Source organism: Oncorhynchus mykiss, chromosome 30 (assembly GCF_057628025.1).
Source record: "Oncorhynchus mykiss isolate SJ-2025 chromosome 30, ASM5762802v1, whole genome shotgun sequence".
Taxonomy (NCBI): domain Eukaryota; kingdom Metazoa; phylum Chordata; class Actinopteri; order Salmoniformes; family Salmonidae; genus Oncorhynchus; species Oncorhynchus mykiss.
In genome coordinates this window covers 10,110,001-10,131,623 of record NC_143051.1, presented here as the reverse complement: position 1 = coordinate 10,131,623, position 21,623 = coordinate 10,110,001, and the positions used below count along the sequence as shown (strand labels likewise).

The 21,623-nt window shown below is 42.9% G+C and overlaps 1 protein-coding gene across 1 annotated transcript in view; it reads right to left on the bottom strand.

The window, feature by feature from the left end:
- Window positions 1–847: 847 nt before the first annotated feature.
- LOC149970194 (uncharacterized) overlaps window positions 848–21,623 on the bottom strand; it is a 24,569-nt gene continuing 3,793 nt past the window's right edge. Inside the window, exons 3-5 of the mRNA XM_090227528.1 lie at window positions 12,895–13,004; window positions 8,298–8,486; window positions 848–6,245 (exon numbers count right to left, since the gene is read on the bottom strand). Coding sequence (XP_090083654.1) covers window positions 4,132–6,245; window positions 8,298–8,486; window positions 12,895–13,004 — 2,413 coding nt within the window. The 3' untranslated portion in view covers window positions 848–4,131. The remainder of the gene's footprint in view (window positions 6,246–8,297; window positions 8,487–12,894; window positions 13,005–21,623) is intronic.

The following is a 21,623-nucleotide window of genomic DNA, read 5'->3' as shown; positions in this document are numbered from 1 at the left end:
TCCCTCTCCTCTCCTCTCCCTTCTTCTCCTTATCCCTCTCCTCTCCTTACCCCTCTCCTCTCCTTATCCCTCTCCTCTCCTTACCCCACTCCTCTCCTTACCCCTCTCCTCTCCTCTCCTTATCCCTCCCCTCTCCTCTCCTCTCCTCTCCTTATCCCTCTCCTCTCCTTACCCCTCCACTCTCCTCTCCCTTCTTCTCCTTATCCCTCTCCTCTCCTTACCCCTCTCCTCTCCTTATCCCTCTCCTCTCCTTACCCCACTCCTCTCCTTACCCCTCGCCTCTCCTTACCCCTCCCCTCTCCTCCACTCTCCTCTCCTTACCCCTCCACTCTCCTCTCCCTTCTTCTCCTTACCCCACTCCTCTCCTTACCCCACTCCTCTCCTTACCCCTCTCCTCTCCTTACCCCTCCCCTCTCCTTACCCCTCTCCTCTCCCTTCTTCTCCTTACCCCACTCCTCTCCTTACCCCTCTCCTTACCCCACTCCTCTCCTAACCCCTCTCCTCTCCTTAACCCTTCCCTCTCCTCTCCTTACCCCTCTCCTCTCCTTAACCCTTCCCTCTCCTCTCCTTACCTCTTCTCCTCTCCCCTCCTTACCCCTCCTCTCTTCTCTCCTTACCCCTCTCCTCTCCTTAACCCTTTCTTCTCCTTACCTCTCATTACTTCTCTGCTCTCCTTACCTCTTCTCCTCTCCCCTCCTTACCCCTCCTCTCTTCTCTCCTCCCCTCCCCTCCTTACCCCTCCTCTCTCCTCTCCCCCCCTCTTCCATCTCCTCTCTACCCTGCACTGATTGTCTAATAATAAATCTCACCTCTTACTAACCCCCAGAAATGTACACACATCCATCCATACAAAAAAAATACACTTTATTCACACCATAATATGGTGCCTGTCTAAGTGTTCTCTTACAAGCAACAATGGTTCATTATATAGTTCATTCATGTGTATAGTAGAACTTTATGGGTTATTTCTGTTTTATAACATGGAATTGTTGAATACTAAATTCTGATTGGCTAGCTGGACTGATGGTTTGTTTACCAAAGCAAGTGTGCAAACCACCTGTAGCTATCAAGTAAACAAGCTAGCTACTGCAGTGGATGTTGAACACATTTCTACCAGCAAAAAAAATAAACATTTTCTAGTGGTAAATTTGTTCCATTATAGCCATGGTATAAAATGGATAATGAACTCAGGGCTCTATGCATTCTCTGGAAGATAATGTAACTCAGTGGAAGGTCAGTTCAGCCCACCGCCAGCTAGATAACGCCTTCCAACACCGTTCATTATTTCCCCTAGAACGCACAGCCCCTCGTCGATGATCCTGTATCTGTTATTTTCTACTTCCTGCCTTTAGGTTGAAGATGCCCAGGTCAGGACGACATAATAATTATATACAGAAAGAAGCTTGAGAAAATAAACAGATTCATGGGGACCGGCGCCGTTGACAACGAGCATCTCTGGTCCCTTTAGTTTAGGACTCTTTCACATTTTATGCATTGAGTTACGGGATATTATATGTGTAATTGTCTTATCCTTGGTGTTTAGGTTGTGTTAGTGGAGGTTTAGACATTGGAACAGCTCCTTGGTCATGTTCATTAGGGCACACTGTGGCAAAACGTTTTCCAGTGGATAAACGGAAACATTATGGGACAAGGTCAGATGATCCCTCCAGGTTTCAGTCCATTTTCTTCCATTTAAGTGCCTAATACATAGGCCTCTGCGTGCATTCACTCAGATCAGAGCAGCAACTTCGACAGGATTTTCAAATGCTGATTTCATGGTGAGAAACAAGGATTCCTTACTATCACGTACAAGGTTACACAGCTATATAGCAACAATGAGCCTTAGTAACACAACATAACACCGTTATATTGGGAAACAACGATTCCTTACTATCACGTACAAGGTTACACAGCTACATAGCAACAATGAGCCTTAGTAACACAACATAACACCGTTATATTGGCTCACACAAGAGCAGAGAAGTCGACATAACAACAAAGTAAGCAGTATCATGGTAATTATTATGGTAATTACACAGGAACATGGTAATTATTATGGTAATTACCCAGGAACATGGTAATTATTATGGTAATTACACAGTAAGATGGTCATTATTATGGTAATTACACAGTAAGATGGTAATTACGCTGTAACATGGTAATTATTATGGTAATTACACGGTAACATGGTAATTATTATGGGGATTACCCAGGAACATGGTATTTACACAATAACACAGTAATTATTATGCTAATTACACAGTAAGATGGTAATTACACTGTAACATGGTAATTCTTATGGTAATTACACGGGAACATGGTGATTATACAGTGACATGGTATTTACACTAACATAGTAATTACACTGTAACATGGTAATTACACAGGAACATGGTAATTACACTAACATGGTAATTACACAGGAACATGGTAATTACACAGGAACATGGTAATTACACTGTAACATGGTAACTACTATGGTAATTACCCAGGAACATGGTAATTACACTAATGTAGTAATTACACTGTAACATGGTAATTATTATGGTAACTACACAGTAACATGGTAATTACACAGGAACATGGTAATTACACTGTAACATGGTAATTATTATGGTAATTACACGGGAACATGGTAATTACACACACATATGGTAATTATTATGGTAATTACACAGGAACGTGGTAATTAAACAGTAACATGGCAATTACACAATAATAACAGTAACAATGCTGTACCTCAATGACCCAGAGTTCTGGAGGAGAAGTCCTGCTAGGGTTCACAAAGCATAGCCCCTACGCCCCACCCTCACCCTCAACCCACCCTCACCCTCAACCCACCCTCACCCTCACCCTCAACCTACCCTCACCCTCAACCCTTCCTCACCCTCAACCCACCCTCACCCTCAACCCTTCCTCACCCTCAACCCACCCTCACCCTCAACCCTTCCTCACCCCTCAACTCATTCTTCTGTCTCTGCAGGTGTAATGTGTGTCTGTTCAACTCCCCCCCCAAATACCCTCACCCACATCACCCTCCCTACCCTCTACTCTCAGTATCTCTACTGTCTCTCTCTTTATCACCCTCCCTACCCCCTACTCTCAGTATCTCTACTGTCTCTCTTCATCACCCTCCCTACCCCCTCCCCTCTACTCTCAGTATCTCTACTGTCTCTCTCTTTATCACCCTCCCTACCCTCTCCCCTCTACTCTCAGTATCTCTACTGTCTCTCTCTTTATCACCCTCCCTACTCCCTACCCTCTACTCTCAGTATCTCTACTGTCTCTCTCTTTATCACCCTCCCTACCCTCTCCCCTCTACTCTCAGTATCCCCACTGTCTCTCTCTTCATCACTCTCCCTACCCCCTCCCCTCTACTCTCGGTATCTCTACTGTCTCTCTTCATCACCCTCCCTACCCCCTCCCCTCTACTCTCAGTATCCAAACTGTCTCTCTCTTCATCACCCTCCCTACCCCCTCCCCTCTACTCTCAGTATCTCTACTGTCTCTCTCTTCATCACCCTCCCTACCCCCTCCCCTCTACTCTCAGTATCTCTACTGTCTCTCTCTTCATCACCCTCCCTACCCCCTCCCCTCTACTCTCAGTATCTCTACTGTCTCTCTCTTCATCACCCTCCCTACCCCCTCCCCTCTACTCTCAGTATCCCCACTGTCTCTCTCTTCATCACCCTCCATACCCCCTCCCCTCTACTCTCAGTATCTCTACTGTCTCTCTCTTCATCACCCTCCCTACCCCCTCCCCTCTACTCTCAGTATCTCTACTGTCTCTCTCTTCATCACCCTCCCTACCACCCCTCCTCTACTCTCAGTATCTCTACTGTCTCTCTTCATCACCCTCCCTACCCCCTCCCCTCTACTCTCAGTATCCCCACTGTCTCTCTCTTCATCACCCTCCCTACCCCCTCCCCTCTACTCTCAGTATCTCTACTGTCTCTCTTTATCTCCCTCCCTACCCCCTCCCCTCTACTCTCAGTATCCCCACTGTCTCTCTCTTCATCACCCTCCCTACTCCCTCCCCTCTACTCTCAGTGTCTCTACTGTCTCTCTCTTCATCACCCTCCCTACCCCCTCCCCTCTACTCTCAGTATCCCCACTGTCTCTCTCTTTATCTTAGACTTTCTGTTGCATCTCTATCTGTTGTCCATGTCTGCTCTGACCCTTCCCGTTCATCTCGTACATCGAGCTCTTCTGCTGTTTCCGCCGGTAACACCACGCCCCGATGGTGGCTGCCACGGCAACCGCGCACACGGCAACCACAATGGCTGCAACCGTGGAACCCCTGCCGGAGGAGGGAGGAGGGGGAGGAGGGCAGTCCTCCTCACCCCCAGTACACCCTGTCTCCCCCGTCTCACCTTCGCTCTCCCCCTCCTCACCCTCCATCTCCCCGCTGTGTCGAGTCAGGTTGTGCTGGGCCGAACGTTCCTCCTCGTCGATGACGTCAACAGTCCACGCTGTGGGGACGGGGCCGTGCTCCAGGAAAGGGTGCACGTGATCCCTGGTTTCCCAGGAGTCTGTGGGAGAATGCCTGGCTGTGTTGCCGGAGGCAACGTCATCCAGTGATGATGTCAGAGAGGGGGTGGCGTAGTCGGCTGAATGTGAATCTGAAGCCGTGGCCTCGGGGGAGAGAGGTAGGTCGGGTGAGGCTGTAGGGGTGAGTCCTCCCACCAAGCCCTGGTCCTGATCCTGCTCTACAGGGTTCGCCCCCTGTGTGGGGGACAGGGGGACCTGGGGGACTCCAGTGAACGGGGTGGGACGACTCAACTCCACCTCATTGGGCCGGTCAGTCACCCCGACAACCACAACACCCTTCTCTTCCTCCTCAAGCTCCACCCCTTCCTCTGAGGATCCACCGCCCATTTTATCAGCGTCGGTCTCCTCCTGACTAACAGGGTAGCCGTCCAACCAGGTCTCGTCTGAGCTGGCTGTGGGTTTTGCTCCCGTCTCCTCATGAGTTACGTTCTGAGGCTCGCCTGTTGTCATGCCGACGGGGGGGATCACATAGTCATCATAATCATGGTCGTCGTAGAGATGGTCGTGACTGTTATGGTCACTACGATCATTTTCATGTTCACTCTGGTCTTCATCAAGGTGATCATGGACATGGCCGTGGTCATCATGGTGATCAGTTACATCACCGCGGTCATGACCTTCGTGGTCTTCGTGGTCATCATGTGCACCGTGGTTTTGATCCTCCTCATGTTCACCCACGTCGTAATGCTCCTCGCCCACGTCATCGTACCGACCAGCCTTCTCATGGTCATCCTCCTCGTGTTCTCCTTGGGCCTCACGGTGGGCGTCTTCACTGCCATAGCTTTCGTGGTCATCATGAACATTGTGGTCAAGGCGTTCGACGACATGGTCTTCACCCTCAGAGCTTTCATCGTGGCCAGGATCTGTTTGACCGTCGTGGTCATAGTGGTTACGTTCACGTTGATCGTCATGTTCACGGTCAATATGTTCACGGTCAACGTCATCTTCGTGGTCATCATGGTCGTCGTGGTGATGGTCATCATGGTCAACGGGGTCAATTGGTTGTTGGAAGTGACCCTCATGGCTGTCATAATCCTTCGTCTCCCCCGGTTGGCTGTCGTCTTGCTTGCTCTCCATTAATTCGCTGCCGGAGGCCCTGACACGGTTGTCCCCCTCAGTGTGTGTGTCCTGTGTGACTAGCGGGTGGGTGGGTTCCACATGTCCCGCCTCCTGGATGGCCTCTGAGGGGAACCAGAACAGGTGCTTCTGAGATATCAGGGAGACTGGCGCCTCAGTCACCTCTGACACGCCCATCTCCTCCACCTGCTCCTCCTTCTCAACGGGAGGGTCTGTCAACTCTTCCACCTCTTCCTCCATTCCTCCCCCCACCTCCTCCCCTTGCTGCTCCTCCTCTCCCAAAGACTGCTCCTCTCCTCCTGCCGCCTCCTCTCCTCTTGCCTCCTCCTCCTGCTCCTCTTCTCCCTCCACACTGAAGCTGGCCTCTTGTTGCTCCTGATCGCTGTGCTCCTCTTCTTCTGTGTCCACCTCCTCCTCTAGCAGTTCCTCCTCTGTGTTCTCCTCCTCTAGCAGTTCCTCCTCTGTGTTCTCCTCCTCTAGCAGTTCCTCCTCTGTGTTCTTCTCCTCTGTGTTCTCCTCCTCTGTGTTCTCCTCCTCTGCAGGGGTGTCGTAGGAGAGGTGATCACGATCACGATCAGTGAACTTATCTTCATAGTCGATGTGTGTCTCTGTCTTGTCTGTAGAAACAGAGAGGGGGAGTGAGGCGAGAGAGAGAGAGAGAAGGGGAGTGAGGCGAGAGAGAGAGAGAGAGAGAGAGAGAGAGAGAGAGAAGGGGAGTGAGGCGAGAGAGAGAGAGAGAAGGGGAGTGAGGAAGCTGGTTGAGAGAATGCCAAGAGTGTGCAAAGCTGTCATCAAGACAAAGGGTGGCTATTTGAAGAATCTCAAATATAAAATATATTTAGATTTGTTTAACACTTTCATGGTTACTGCATGATTCCACGTGTGTTATTTCCTAGTTTTGATGTCTTCACTATTATTCTACAATGTATAAAATAGTAAAAATAAAGAAAACCCTCGAATGAGTAGGTGTTCTAAAACTTTTGACCAGTAGTGTATTCACACAAGCACTGGTATGTAACTCTTCTCCTATGCTGAGTCTCCTCCTTACACATCTGAATAGCCAATATATCTCTGTTGCTATACAGAACTTTAGTGATGCCTGTTCTCTCTCACTTCATCTGACCTGACCTCGGCCCAAATTCCTCACTCCTCCCCAACTCACGGCTGTCCTTTTGACTTGTACCAGACAGTGGCCCTTCTCCTCACCGTAGGATACCTGATGTCTAACAATAACATGTTCCGACAGAGTGTAAACGTTCTGCATTCCCCTCTCTCCCTCAGTGACAGGAATAAGGATCATTCATATTTTCAAGCTTAGAAGTCAGAACCAATCTATGTACTGCACCTTCGTACCTGCTGTACGTTGAGTACACGACAAATACAATTAGATTTAGATGAGATTTGTTTTTTTTATCTCTCACTCACAACTGGGACACTGTTTTGTAACATGCGGAAGCCAGACCCTAGGCCTAGCAGAGGTCTGAACGGCTACACTATTGTCACGCCCTGACCTGTCTCTATTTTGGTTTGGTCAGGGTGTGAGTTGGATGGGCATTCTATGTTCTTTTTTCTATGTTTTTGAATTTCTTTGTTTTTGGCCGGGTATGGTTCTCAATCAGGGACAGCTGTCTATCGTTGTCTCTGATTGGGAACCATACTTAGGTAGCTTTTCCCCACAGGGGTTTTGTGGGTGGTTATTTTCTGTTTTGTGTTTCTGCACCTGACAGGACTGTTTCAGTTTTCATTCATTCTCTTTGTTAATTTAGTTATTTAGTGTTAATTTTGTTATTTAGTGTTAATTTTGTTATTTAGTGTTAATTTAGTTAGTGTTAATGTAGTTATTTAGTGTTAATTTTGTTATTTATTCAGTTCAAATACAAGTATGAACACTTTGCTATGCTGCACCTTTCATCAGCCGTGACAACTATTCCCTATGTAGTGCACTACTTTATACCAGAGCCCTATTCCCTATGTAGTGCACTACTTTATACCAGAGCCCTATTCCCTATGTAGTGCACTACTTTATACCAGAGCCCTATTCCCTATGTAGTGCACTACTTTAGACCAGAGCCCTATTCCCTATGTAGTGCACTACTTTATACCAGAGCCCTATTGTCTATGTAGTGCACTACTTTATACCAGAGCCCTATTCCCTATGTAATGCACTACTTTATACCAGAGCCTTATTCCCTATGTAGTGCACTACTTTATACCAGAGCCCTATTCCCTATGTAATGCACTACTTTAGACCAGAGCCCTATTCCCTATGTAGTGCACTACTTTAGACCAGAGCCCTATTCCCTATGTAATGCACTACTTTATACCAGAGCCCTATTCCCTATGTAGTGCACTACTTTAGACCAGAGCCCTATTCCCTATGTAGTGCACTACTTTATACCAGAGCCCTATTCCCTATGTAGTGCACTGGCCTGAACAAAAAGTATTGCACTTGACCTTCACATGAAGGAACTGAAGGCATGACTAATAACCAGGAAGTGAAGCGTGCAACCTCATCACAGCATCCCGTGGAGCCCAGAGGTCACGGCTCTAAGGTGAGAGGTCAGACACACACACACACACACACACACACACACACACACACACACACACACACACACAGAAACAGGATTATATAGGCACCCCCTAATTAGTACATATTATACACTTACATTTGCTACAAAGCTGTACCAGTCCATACCACTCTCCACAGCTGTCACACAGCAGACTGAATGCTGAGTGGCCGCTGGGCATCACATGACCAGGAAGACAAGAGTACAGCAGCTCGTCCCCCATCTCAAACCCTGTGTGGCCCTGGAGACGCGTGTTGGGGAACGCAGGGGGATCGCCACATGGTCCACCTGACAGGTATAACATTACCAAGTTAGGTTATATCACAATGATGTTATGCCACAGTTATACACACTGTTATTGTAAGTTATAACATACAGTGTTGGGTCCTGTTTCTCTATCTGTCCTTTCCCTCAGTAGGAGAGACAGGGGCTGGTTGTCAAGGATTGGTTGGCTCACAACTGGAGTCTGATTGGTTGGTTCACAACTGGAGTCTGATTGGTTGGCTCACAATTGGAGTCTGATTGGTTGGCTCACAACTAGAGTCTGATTGGTTGGCTCACAACTGGAGTCTGATTGGTTGGCTCACAACTGGAGTCTGATTGGTTGGCTCACAACTAGAGTCTGATTGGTTGGCTCATAACTGGAGTCTGATTGTTTGGCTCACAACTGGAGTCTGATCGGTTGGCTCACAATTGGAGTCTGATTGGTTGGCTCACAACTGGAGTCTGATTGGTTGGCTCACAACTGGAGTCTGATTGGTTGGCTCACAACTGGAGTCTGATTGGTTGGCTCACAACTGGAGTCTGATTGGTTGGCTCACAACTGGAGTCTGATTGGTTGGCTCACAACTAGAGTCTGATTGGTTGGCTCACAACTGGAGTCTGATTGGTTGGCTCACAACTGGAGTCTGATTGGTTGGCTCACAACTGGAGTCTGATTGGTTGGCTCATAACTGTAGACTCAGATTGGTTGGCTCATAACTGAAGTCTGATTGGTTTGCTCATATCTGGAGTCTGGAGGGTCCTCAAAGTTATGTGGCATGTACAACACGTCTGATCTCGAATGAAGAGGGTACATATTTCAAATGTTCCTGCCTATTTCCTCTCCTCTCCTTGTGGTTTTACAGGTCCCACAGTAACTTTCCTGTTCCTCAGTTCAAACCCAAACATCAGTCTTGGGAATAGTCCAACAGCGGGCCGGTCCAAAAACAACCTCTAACCCCATCCCCTTCTGTACTGGAGAGGTAGGTGTATGTGTAATGGAGGTACACCACATTTGGGTGGTGGCTAACCTGAGGATTTAGCTCAGTGGGCTAACACAATCTGGCAGCACATAAATGAACCAGGTTCAAGGTGGGTCGATCACTTAAGCAGCACTTAAGTGGAGAACACTGTAAATACAACACTGTATAAACAACACTGTATAAACAACACTGTATATACAACACTGTAAATACAACACTGTATAAACAACACTGTATAAACAACACTGTATATACAACACTGTAAATACAACACTGTAAATACAACACTGTAAATACAATACTGTATATACGACACTGTATATACAACACTGTAAATACAACACTGTAAATACAACACTGTATAAACAACACTGTATATACAACACTGTATATACAACACTGTAAATACAACACTATATATACAACACTGTATATACAACACTATATATACAACACTGTAAATACAACACTATATATACAACACTGTAAATACAACACTATATATACAACACTGTATATACAACACTGTATATACAACACTATATATACAACACTGTAAATACAACACTATATATACAACACTGTAAATACAACACTATATATACAACACTGTAAATACAACACTATATATACAACACTGTATATACAACACTGTATATACAACACTATATATACACAACACTGTAAATGCAACACTATATATACAACACTGTATATACAACACTGTATATACAACACTGTATATACACAACACTGTAAATACAACACTATATATACAACACTGTAAATACAACACTATATATACAACACTGTATATACAACACTGTAAATACAACACTATATATACACAACACTGTAAATACAACACTATATATACAACACTATATATACAACACTGTATATACAACACTATATATACAACACTGTATATACAACACTGTATATACAACACTATATATACAACACTGTATATACAACACTGTATATACAACACTATATATACAACACTGTAAATACAACACTATATATACAACACTGTAAATACAACACTATATATACAACACTGTAAATACAACACTATATATACAACACTGTATATACAACACTGTATATACAACACTATATATACACAACACTGTAAATACAACACTATATATACAACACTGTAAATACAACACTATATATACAACACTGTAAATACAACACTATATATACAACACTATATATACACAACACTGTAAATACAACACTATATATACACAACACTGTAAATACAACACTATATATACAACACTGTAAATACAACACTATATATACAACACTGTAAATACAACACTATATATACAACACTATATATACAACACTGTAAATACAACACTATATATACAACACTATATATACAACACTGTATATACAACACTATATATACAACACTGTATATACAATACTGTATATACAACACTGTATACAACACTGTATATACAATACTGTATATACAACACTGTATATAGAACACTGTATATACAACACTATATATACAACACTGTATATACAATACTGTATATACAACACTGTATACAACACTGTATATACAACACTATATATACAACACTGTAAATACAACACTATATATACAACACTGTAAATACAACACTATATATACAACACTGTATATACAACACTATATATACAACACTGTAAATACAACACTATATATACAACACTGTATATACAACACTGTAAATACAACACTATATATACAACACTGTAAATACAACACTATATATACAACACTGTATATACAACACTGTATATACAACACTATATATACAACACTGTAAATACAACACTATATATACAACACTGTATATACAACACTGTATATACAACACTATATATACAACACTGTAAATACAACACTATATATACAACACTGTATATACAACACTGTAAATACAACACTATATATACAACACTGTAAATACAACACTATATATACAACACTGTAAATACAACACTATATATACAACACTGTATATACAACACTGTATATACAACACTATATATACACAACACTGTAAATGCAACACTATATATACAACACTGTATATACAACACTGTATATACAACACTGTATATACACAACACTGTAAATACAACACTATATATACAACACTGTAAATACAACACTATATATACAACACTGTATATACAACACTGTAAATACAACACTATATATACACAACACTGTAAATACAACACTATATATACAACACTATATATACAACACTGTATATACAACACTATATATACAACACTGTATATACAACACTGTATATACAACACTATATATACAACACTGTATATACAACACTGTATATACAACACTATATATACAACACTGTAAATACAACACTATATATACAACACTGTAAATACAACACTATATATACAACACTGTAAATACAACACTATATATACAACACTGTATATACAACACTGTATATACAACACTATATATACACAACACTGTAAATACAACACTATATATACAACACTGTAAATACAACACTATATATACAACACTGTAAATACAACACTATATATACAACACTATATATACACAACACTGTAAATACAACACTATATATACACAACACTGTAAATACAACACTATATATACAACACTGTAAATACAACACTATATATACAACACTGTAAATACAACACTATATATACAACACTATATATACAACACTGTAAATACAACACTATATATACAACACTATATATACAACACTGTATATACAACACTATATATACAACACTGTATATACAATACTGTATATACAACACTGTATACAACACTGTATATACAATACTGTATATACAACACTGTATATAGAACACTGTATATACAACACTATATATACAACACTGTATATACAATACTGTATATACAACACTGTATACAACACTGTATATACAACACTATATATACAACACTGTAAATACAACACTATATATACAACACTGTATATAGAACACTGTATATACAACACTGTAAATACAACACTGTATATAGAACACTGTATATAGAACACTGTATATAGAACACTGTATATAGAACACTGTATATAGAACACTGTATATACAACACTGTATATAGAACACTGTAAATAGACCTAATATGACATTTGATATGTCTTTATTCTTTTGGAACTTCTGTGAGTGTAATGTTTACTGTACAACATGTTTTGTTTATTATTGATTTCACTTGCTTTGGCGATGTAAACATCTGTTTCCCATGTCAATGAAGCCCCTTAAATCGAAATGACATTGAGAGAGAAGATGGAGGGAGTGGAGAGGTGTGGGAACATGACCTCTTTCAGTCATCGTCAGTAAACATCTTAAGGCAGAGAATTGCGGAATGTGAGTGTGTGTGTCCTGACCTTTGTCTTTGACACAGAACACATCCAGGTGTGTGTTGTCCTCTGCAGCGTTCTCTATCTTCACATCCACTGCCTTCAGAGCACTGCCCTGATTACTGCACACTGTAGTCCTGGAGAAACACATTGCTGCGTGATGACATCATGATCCAGAAACATACATCATCAGCCAAACATCCTATACATCCTGCTATATCAGCAGCCCTGATAGAGGTGTGACTCCATCTAGACAGGATAAATATCATATATCAGCAGCCCTGATAGAGGTGTGACTACATCTAGACAGGATATATATCCTGCTATATCAGCAGCCCTGATAGAGGTGTGACTCCATCTAGACAGGATAAATATCATATATCAGCAGCCCTGATAGAGGTGTGACTACATCTAGACAGGATAAATATCATGTATCAGAAGCCCTGATAGAGGTGTGACTCCATCTAGACAGGATAAATATCATATATCAGCAGCCCTGATAGAGGTGTGACTACATCTAGACAGGATATATATCCTGCTATATCAGCAGCCCTGATAGAGGTGTGACTCCATCTAGACAGGATAAATATCATATATCAGCAGCCCTGATAGAGGTGTGACTACATCTAGACAGGATATATATCCTGCTATATCAGCAGCCCTGATAGAGGTATTTAACGCTTTTAACCTTCAATTAACTAGGCAAGTAAGTTAAGAACAAATTCTTATTTTCAAAGACGGCCTAGGAACAGTGCCTGTTCAGGGGCAGAACGACAGATTTGTACCTTGTTAGCTCGGGGGTTTGAACTTATAACCTTCCGGTTACTAGTCCAACGCTGTAACCACTAGGCTAACCTGCCGCCCCATGACTACATTACAGGATATATTCCTGCTGTATCAGAAGCCCTGATAGAGGTGTGACTACATCTAGACAGGATATATATCCTGCTATATCAGCAGCCCTGATAGAGGTGTGACTACATCTAGACAGGATAAATATCATGTATCAGAAGCCCTGATAGAGGTGTGACTCCATCTAGACAGGATAAATATCATATATCAGCAGCCCTGATAGAGGTGTGACTACATCTAGACAGGATATATATCCTGCTGTATCAGCAGCCCTGATAGAGGTGTGACTACATCTAGACAGGATATATATCATATATCAGCAGCCCTGATAGAGGTGTGACTACATCTAGACAGGATATATATCATATATCAGCAGCCCTGATAGAGGTGTGACTCCATCTAGACAGGATAAATATCATGTATCAGAAGCCCTGATAGAGGTGTGACTCCATCTAGACAGGATAAATATCATGTATCAGAAGCCCTGATAGAGGTGTGACTCCATCTAGACAGGATAAATATCATATATCAGCAGCCCTGATAGAGGTGTGACTCCATCTAGACAGGATAAATATCATGTATCAGAAGCACTGATAAGAGGTACAGTATGGGATTGTTTGCGGAAATGCGGTCACTGGTCGAGTGTGTGTAGCTAGCGACCTAGTTTAAATATCAACAGTACTGCCACAGCAACATAACATTGGATTAACACTTGGTTTACATCATCATCAATATTCGGTCTGGTTGGCTGCTCAGCAGAACTTCATTTATTTCCTCATAGAATCAACTCATTTCAAATCAGGAAGGATGCTGGAGGTGCTGCAGTACCTCTGATCATGAAGGAAGGCTTCCTCATTAAAGTTTTTTAGCAAGTGTCCATTTAGCGAACTTCCAATAATTCACTGTGGGGATCAAACTTGATCAGAAGAAAAAAGAATTGAGCCCAAAACAGGCTTCAACATTTTTTGAGGGGCAGTTCTGGTTGAATCGTAATTAACATTGGTTTTCTAGGGCAGACCAGGGCTTTTGGCTTTCTAGGGAAGACCAGGGCTTTTGGCCTCCTAGGGCTTTTGGCACCGCTAGGTTGCTATGCAACAAGGAGAGATTGTGACTTCACACTCCAGACCGGACACCGGGGGGCCTGATCTGTCTGCTGTAGGCTACCAAAAATATTTTTGTTATCAACTTCCAAATAGGCCTATTGAGCAAACATTGTTTTATAAATGAATAGCGCCCGATGTTACATATACCTAACAGTGTCTTTAATAAACACCTTGTAAGGGAAAGGGGAAACATAAAATAATCTAGATGAGATCGTAATAAACACTTTTTGCCACCATCAGGTGGTCCATCTTACCAAACCAGAAATGGTCAAACACGGCAGTTCTGCTCCTCTGATTCAATCCCCTTGTCAAAAAAAGGTGTGTTTCTGAAATCCAATGCAAAATGCTCATTCAAATGTCCAGAGACGCCAGAGTACATTTCCTAAGAAAAAAATGTTAATTTATGGGGGAGTGTAGTCACTCGAAAAATTAAAGTTGTGCGTATGAATCATTGGGCGTAAATGTTTGAGCAGACTGCATCGGATAGATGAGCTACACATACAGAGACAGAGACTGTTTCTCTCACTGGGATGCTTTCTCAGGGTGAGATACATCCAGCCTCCTTGGGAATTGAAGGAAAATTATGAAACAGAGAAAAATGAAAGATAAATTATTTTACATGTTGTTTTTTGTCAAAACATTTTTTTTTTGGGGGGGGGGGGGGGGCTTCCCTTGGCATCCATTAATATACGCCAAGATGCAGCGTGGTATGTGTTCATGATGATTTTTCAATTAAAGAAAAGCACTGAACACTGAATACAAACTATACAAAACATTAAAACGAATAACGACCGTGGAGCTATAATGAGAACTGTGCCGACATAAGCAACTAACAGACAATCACCCACAATGACAAAACAGGCTACTTAAATATGGCTCCCAATCAGAGACAAATGACTAACACCTGCCTCTGATTGAGAACCATATCAGGCCCAAACACAGAAACAGACAAACAAGACATCCAACATAGAATGCCCACTCGGATCACACCCTGACCAAACAAAACATAGACACATACAAATCAAACTATGGTCAGGGTGTGACAAGACCTGGGTTCAAATACTATTTGACATCCTTTGACAAAGGAAATCATTTTTTAGATTAACCACCTTTTTTTGTTGTTGACACAAAACTGCCTTCATACTTCCACTCATTTATTTTCAACCGGTACCCCGGTTACATTCAGAACGGTCCCTTGACACTTGTGGGGGGGGGGGGGGGATGCAGAGCAAAAAATGGAGAACAACACCGTGTTCGTGAGAATCTCCTCTGTCCATAGCGGTGTTATATTGTCTGTAGGCCAAACGGTTCGGACGCTACAGACAGAAGTTGGCACATCAGTGGTATAAAAAGAAGAGGCAATGTTAGTTAGGGGCTTATTGAAGAGTGTGTGTGTGTGTGTGTGTGTGTGTGTGTGTGTGTGTGTGAGTGTGGGGGTCGGTGTGTATGTGTGTGTGTGTGTCGGTGTGTGTGTCGGTGTGTGTGTGTGTGTGTGTGTGTGTGTGTGTGTGTGTGTCGGTGTGTGGGTGGGTGTGTATGTGTGAGTGTGTGTGTGTGAGTATGTGTGTGTGTGAGTGTGTGTGTGTGAGTATGTGTGTGTGTGAGTGAGTGTGTGTGAGTGTGTGTATGTGTGTGTGGGTGGGTGGGTGAAAGGAATGAGGTGGAGGACGGTGATGTCTACCTCCTGCCTCTGACACCTTCTTGCTGACGATGAGTCATGACACAGTGTGTCTGAAAGTGACCTGTTTTGTGACCCTGTCGTGAAATACCTTCTGGTCTAAACATAGTGAACGGGGTGCTCCTTTGTAGCTCTGTTGGTAGAGCATGGCCCTTGTAACCCCAGGGTAGTGGGTTCAATTCCCGGAACCACCTGTATGTAAAATGTATGTACGCATGACTGTAATTCCCGTTGGATAAAAGCATATGCTAAAAAATATATATTTTTTATTTTACTAGGCAAGTCAGTTAAGAACAAATTCTTATTTTCAATGACGGCCTAGGAACAGTGGGTTAACTGCCTGTTCAGGGGCAGAACGACAGATTTGTACCTTGTCAGCTCCGGGGTATGAACTTGCAACCTTCCGGCCAACTCTCTAACCACTAGGCTACCCTGCCGCCCCATATATATGGCATATATATATATATATATATATATATATATATATATATATATAGGTAAACAGTGGGTCTAAAGCTAACGTCCATTTGTTTTAAGGCAGTCAACATTTAAAATGTTTTTTATTTTGACCAGTTTCCATAGTAACCCTTATCAGAAGAGAGAAGAATGCGACGTGTAAAATTATGGGTTGGACACAGTAGTGGTGCATGGGGGGAAAAAAATCACCCCCCCCCACACCCTGTTGTTTGCTCTATAACGTGTTAGTTCATATGCCTTGACACTGTGATATAGAGGCCTGAAGGCAGAGACAATAAGAAGACACAGTGGCAGAATAAAATTCAACCAGACCTTAGTTTTATCACAAAACAAGATAGCAGCCTCTGTCCAGTGGTCCACAAAGCATATTGTATGTAACAGACAGTTAGTTACATGACCTACAGCAGGGTCAAGCAAGTTAATGTTTCCCACATTTTTGGACCACTAAACAACTATTGATTTAGAACCACAGAGAGTTACTGCAAGTTGCAAGGAAAACAGCAGCGCCCTCCACTAATCCAACACCATCAAATCACCTCTTCTTAGTCTAATACAGTAACGACAAAAAGATACCAAAAACTATTTAGTCCAATCAACGTCAGCTAAATATGATGTGGCTGTCCATGGTTCTGATTTCTGTGTGTGTGTGTGTGTGTGTGTGTGTGTGTGTGTGTGTGTGCGCGTTCGTGCAAGTAGAAAAACATGTTGACTCACCCTACTTGTAGAGAAACACCAATGCCGCCCTCCTCTTTCATGTTGACGAAACGGTCTTTCACTCTGTGATACAGTACGGGAATTTAGTTTTTGTTGTCCTAGTCTACCTGGCTAAAATGCTTGCTCACTAGCCTAACTTCCATTCATGGGCAGAGTTAAACTAGTTAACATTAGCCTTCTACATCTAGCTACATATTGAACTTCCATCCTCTCAGGCCAGGGACACAACAATGTATGAATTAATGGTTGGATCAGAATCGCTGTCATTATCATTGGCCAGTACGGAGAATTAAGTAAAACCACAAGTCCAAATCACTCTCCATCCATTGATAATTTAGGGAAAGGACAATGTTAGCTAGCTGGCTAGCCACTGGAGGACAACAACACAATGAGATGCAACAATTCAAGTTTTTCTGTCAGTGACGTACGCTCTCAATGGGTTTTGATAGGAGTGAAGCCAAATCCAAGCTGGCTTCCCTTGAAACTTTTTTTTTGGTGCACCAGGACCAATCACAGTTGACCTTGCTCAGTTTAGCTCAATGCTGAATGGCTAATTTTTTAATAATATTTTGGTCAAGGGAGATCAGATGTCTAATGGCTTCCCTTGCGTTCAATGCTACGGGCGGCAACAATGTCATACTCGTTTGGACCAGACAGCATCAGATAGATGGCCTACACATAGAGAGAGAAGGGTGCTGTTTCGCTCGCTCGGGTTGCTTTCTCCTATGAGTTACATTCAGACTCTTGCGAATTGAAGGAAAATGATGAAACACAGAGAGCTGGAGAATTGTGTGTAGATGCAGCGCCTGCGGAAACTATTCAGACCCCTTGACTTTTTTCCACGTTTTGTGACATTACAGTCTTATTATAAAATGGATTAAATAAATGTAACAATCTCATCAATCTACACACAATAACCCAGAATGATGAAGCAAAAACTGTTGTTTAGACATTTTTGCAAATGTATTAAAAATATAAAAAAAACAGAAATACCTTTTATACATAAGTATTCAGACCCTTTGCTATGAGACTCAAAATTCAGCTCTGGTACATCCTGTTTCCATCCATCATACTTGAGATGTTTCTCCAACTTGATCGGAGTCCGCCTGTGGTAAATTCAATTGATTGGACATGATTTGGAAAGGCACACACCTGTCTATATAAGGTCCCACAGTTGACAGTGCATCAGAGCAAAAACCAAGCCATGATGTCGAAGGAATTGTCCGTAGTGCTTTGAGACACAGTGGCCTCCATCATTCTTAAATGGAGAAAGTTTGGAACCACCAAGACTCTTCCTAGAGCTTTGATGAAAACCTGCTCTAGAGCACTCAGGTCCTACAGGTGTGCCTATGCAAGTCAGTTAAGAACACATTGTTATTTACAATGACGGCCTACCGGGGAACAGTGGGTTAACTGCCTTGTTCAGGGGCAGAACAACATATTTTTACCGTGTCAACTCGGGGATTCAATCCAGCAACCGTTCGGTTACTGGCCCAACACTCTAACCACTAGGCTACCTGCTGCCTCCCAAAAAGAATGGTGTTCCAAAAAAGGTCCAGTTGCCAGGACTACAAATACAAATTCCATCTAGACACCGTTGTCCTTAGGTACACAAAAACATCTATACAGTCCTCGGCCTAAACATCAGCGCCACAGTAACTTCCACAAAGCTGTGAACGATCTGAGAGACAAGGCAAGAAGGGCCTTCCTTCTATGCCATCAAAAGGAACATACATTTCAACATACCAATTAGGATCTGGCTAAAAATACTTGAATCAGTCATAGAGCCCATTTCCCTTTATGGTTGTGAGGTCTGGGGTCCGCTCACCAACCAAGATTTCACAAAATGGGACAAGCACCAAATTGAGACTCTGCATGCAGAATTCTGCAAAAATATCGTCCGTGTACAACGTAAAACACCAAATAATGCACGCAGAGCAGAATTAGGCCGATACCCACTAATTATCAAAATCCAGAAAAGAGACGTTAAATTCTACAACCACCTAAAAGGAAGTGATTCCCAAACCTTCCATAACAAAGCCATCCCCTACAGAGAGATGAACCTGGAGAAGAGTCCCCTAAGCAAGCTGGTCCTGTGGCTCTGTTCACAAACACAAACAGACCCCACAGAGCCCCAGGACAGCAGCACAATTAGACCCAACCAAATCATGAGAAAACAAAAAGATAATTACTTCACACACTGGAAAAACTAACAAAAAAACTGAGCAAACTAGAATGCTACTTGGCCCTAAACAGAGTACACAGTGGCAGAATACCTGACCACTGTGACTGACCCAAACTTAAGGAAAGCTTTGACTATGTACAGACTCAGTGAGCATAGCCTTGCCTTGCTCAAGAGAAGACAGGCTATGTACTCACTGCCCACAAAAGTAGGTGGAAACTGAGCTGCACTTCCTAACCTCCTTAGAGACACATATTTCCCTCAGATTACATATCTACTGGGTGAAATACCACAGTGTGACATCACAGCAGCAAGATTTGTGACCTGTTGCCACAAGAAAAGGGCAACCAGTGAAGAACAAACACCATTGTAAATATAACCCATATTTATGTTTATTCATTTGTACTTTTAACTATTTGCACATCATTACAACACTATATAGACATAATGACATTTTAAATGTCTTTAATCTTTTGGAACTTTTGTGAGTGTAATGTTTACTGTAATATTTAATTGTTTGTTTCACTTTGGTTTATTATCTATTTCACTTGCTTTGGCGACGTAAACATATGTTTCCATGACAATAAAGCCCATAATTGAACTTCAACTGAATTGATAAGAGAGCGAGATAGAGAGAGAGAGAGAAAGCGAGGCATTTTGTGTTTAATGCTCTACAAAGTGTACTGACCACAGACCCCCAGCTCTACTACTGACCACAGACCCCCAGCTCTACTACTGACCACAGACCCCAGCTCTACTACTGACCACAGACCCCCAGCTCTACTACTGACCACAGGCCCCCAGCTCTACTACTGACCAGACCCCCAGCTCTACTACTGACCACAGACCCCCAGCTCTACTACTGACCACAGGCCCCCAGCTCTACTACTGACCACAGACCCCAGCTCTACTACTGACCAGACCCCCAGCTCTACTACTGACCACAGACCCCCAGCTCTACTACTGACCACAGGCCCCCAGCTCTACTACTGACCAGACCCCCAGCTCTACTACTGACCACAGACCCCAGCTCTACTACTGACCACAGACCCCCAGCTCTACTACTGACCACAGACCCACAGCTCTACAACTGACCACAGACACTGGCATTGCTAACGTCTCCCCTGTCCATCATTCCATATCTAATGTGTCCCCTGCTCATCACTCCATTTGTCTCTTCTGTCTTTTCTCTTTCCATGTCTGTTTTTCTCTACCACCCTGTCTCCCTACAGCTAATTATCTCTCTCTCTGTCGGAGCTGTGTGTCATGTTGCTGTGGCGACAGAGGTGTAAATGGAGTTGGCTGTCAGCATGACACCCTGGCTCAGAATTCCCTCCTCCTGTATAGAAGAACAGATGAGCCTTTCTCTCTCTCTCTCTCTCTCTCTCTCTCTCTCTCTCTCTCTCTGTCTCTCTGTCTCTCTCTCTCGCTCCCTCTCTCCCTCCCTCTCTCTCTCCCTCTCTCTCTCCCTCCCTCCCTTCCCCTCCCTCCCTACCTACCTACATGACTGAAAGAGCTGCAAAATCTGGACCCCTACAAATCAGTCGGGCTGGACAATCTGGACCCTCTCTTTCTAAAATGATCTGCAGAAATTGTTGCAACCCCTATTACTAGCCTGCTCTTCGAAAGCAAAGTTAACAAACAGATTACCGACCATTTCGAATCTCACCGTACCTTCTCCGCTATGCAATCTGGTTTCAGAGCTGGTCATGGGTGCACCTCAGCCACGCTGAAGGTCCTAAACGACATC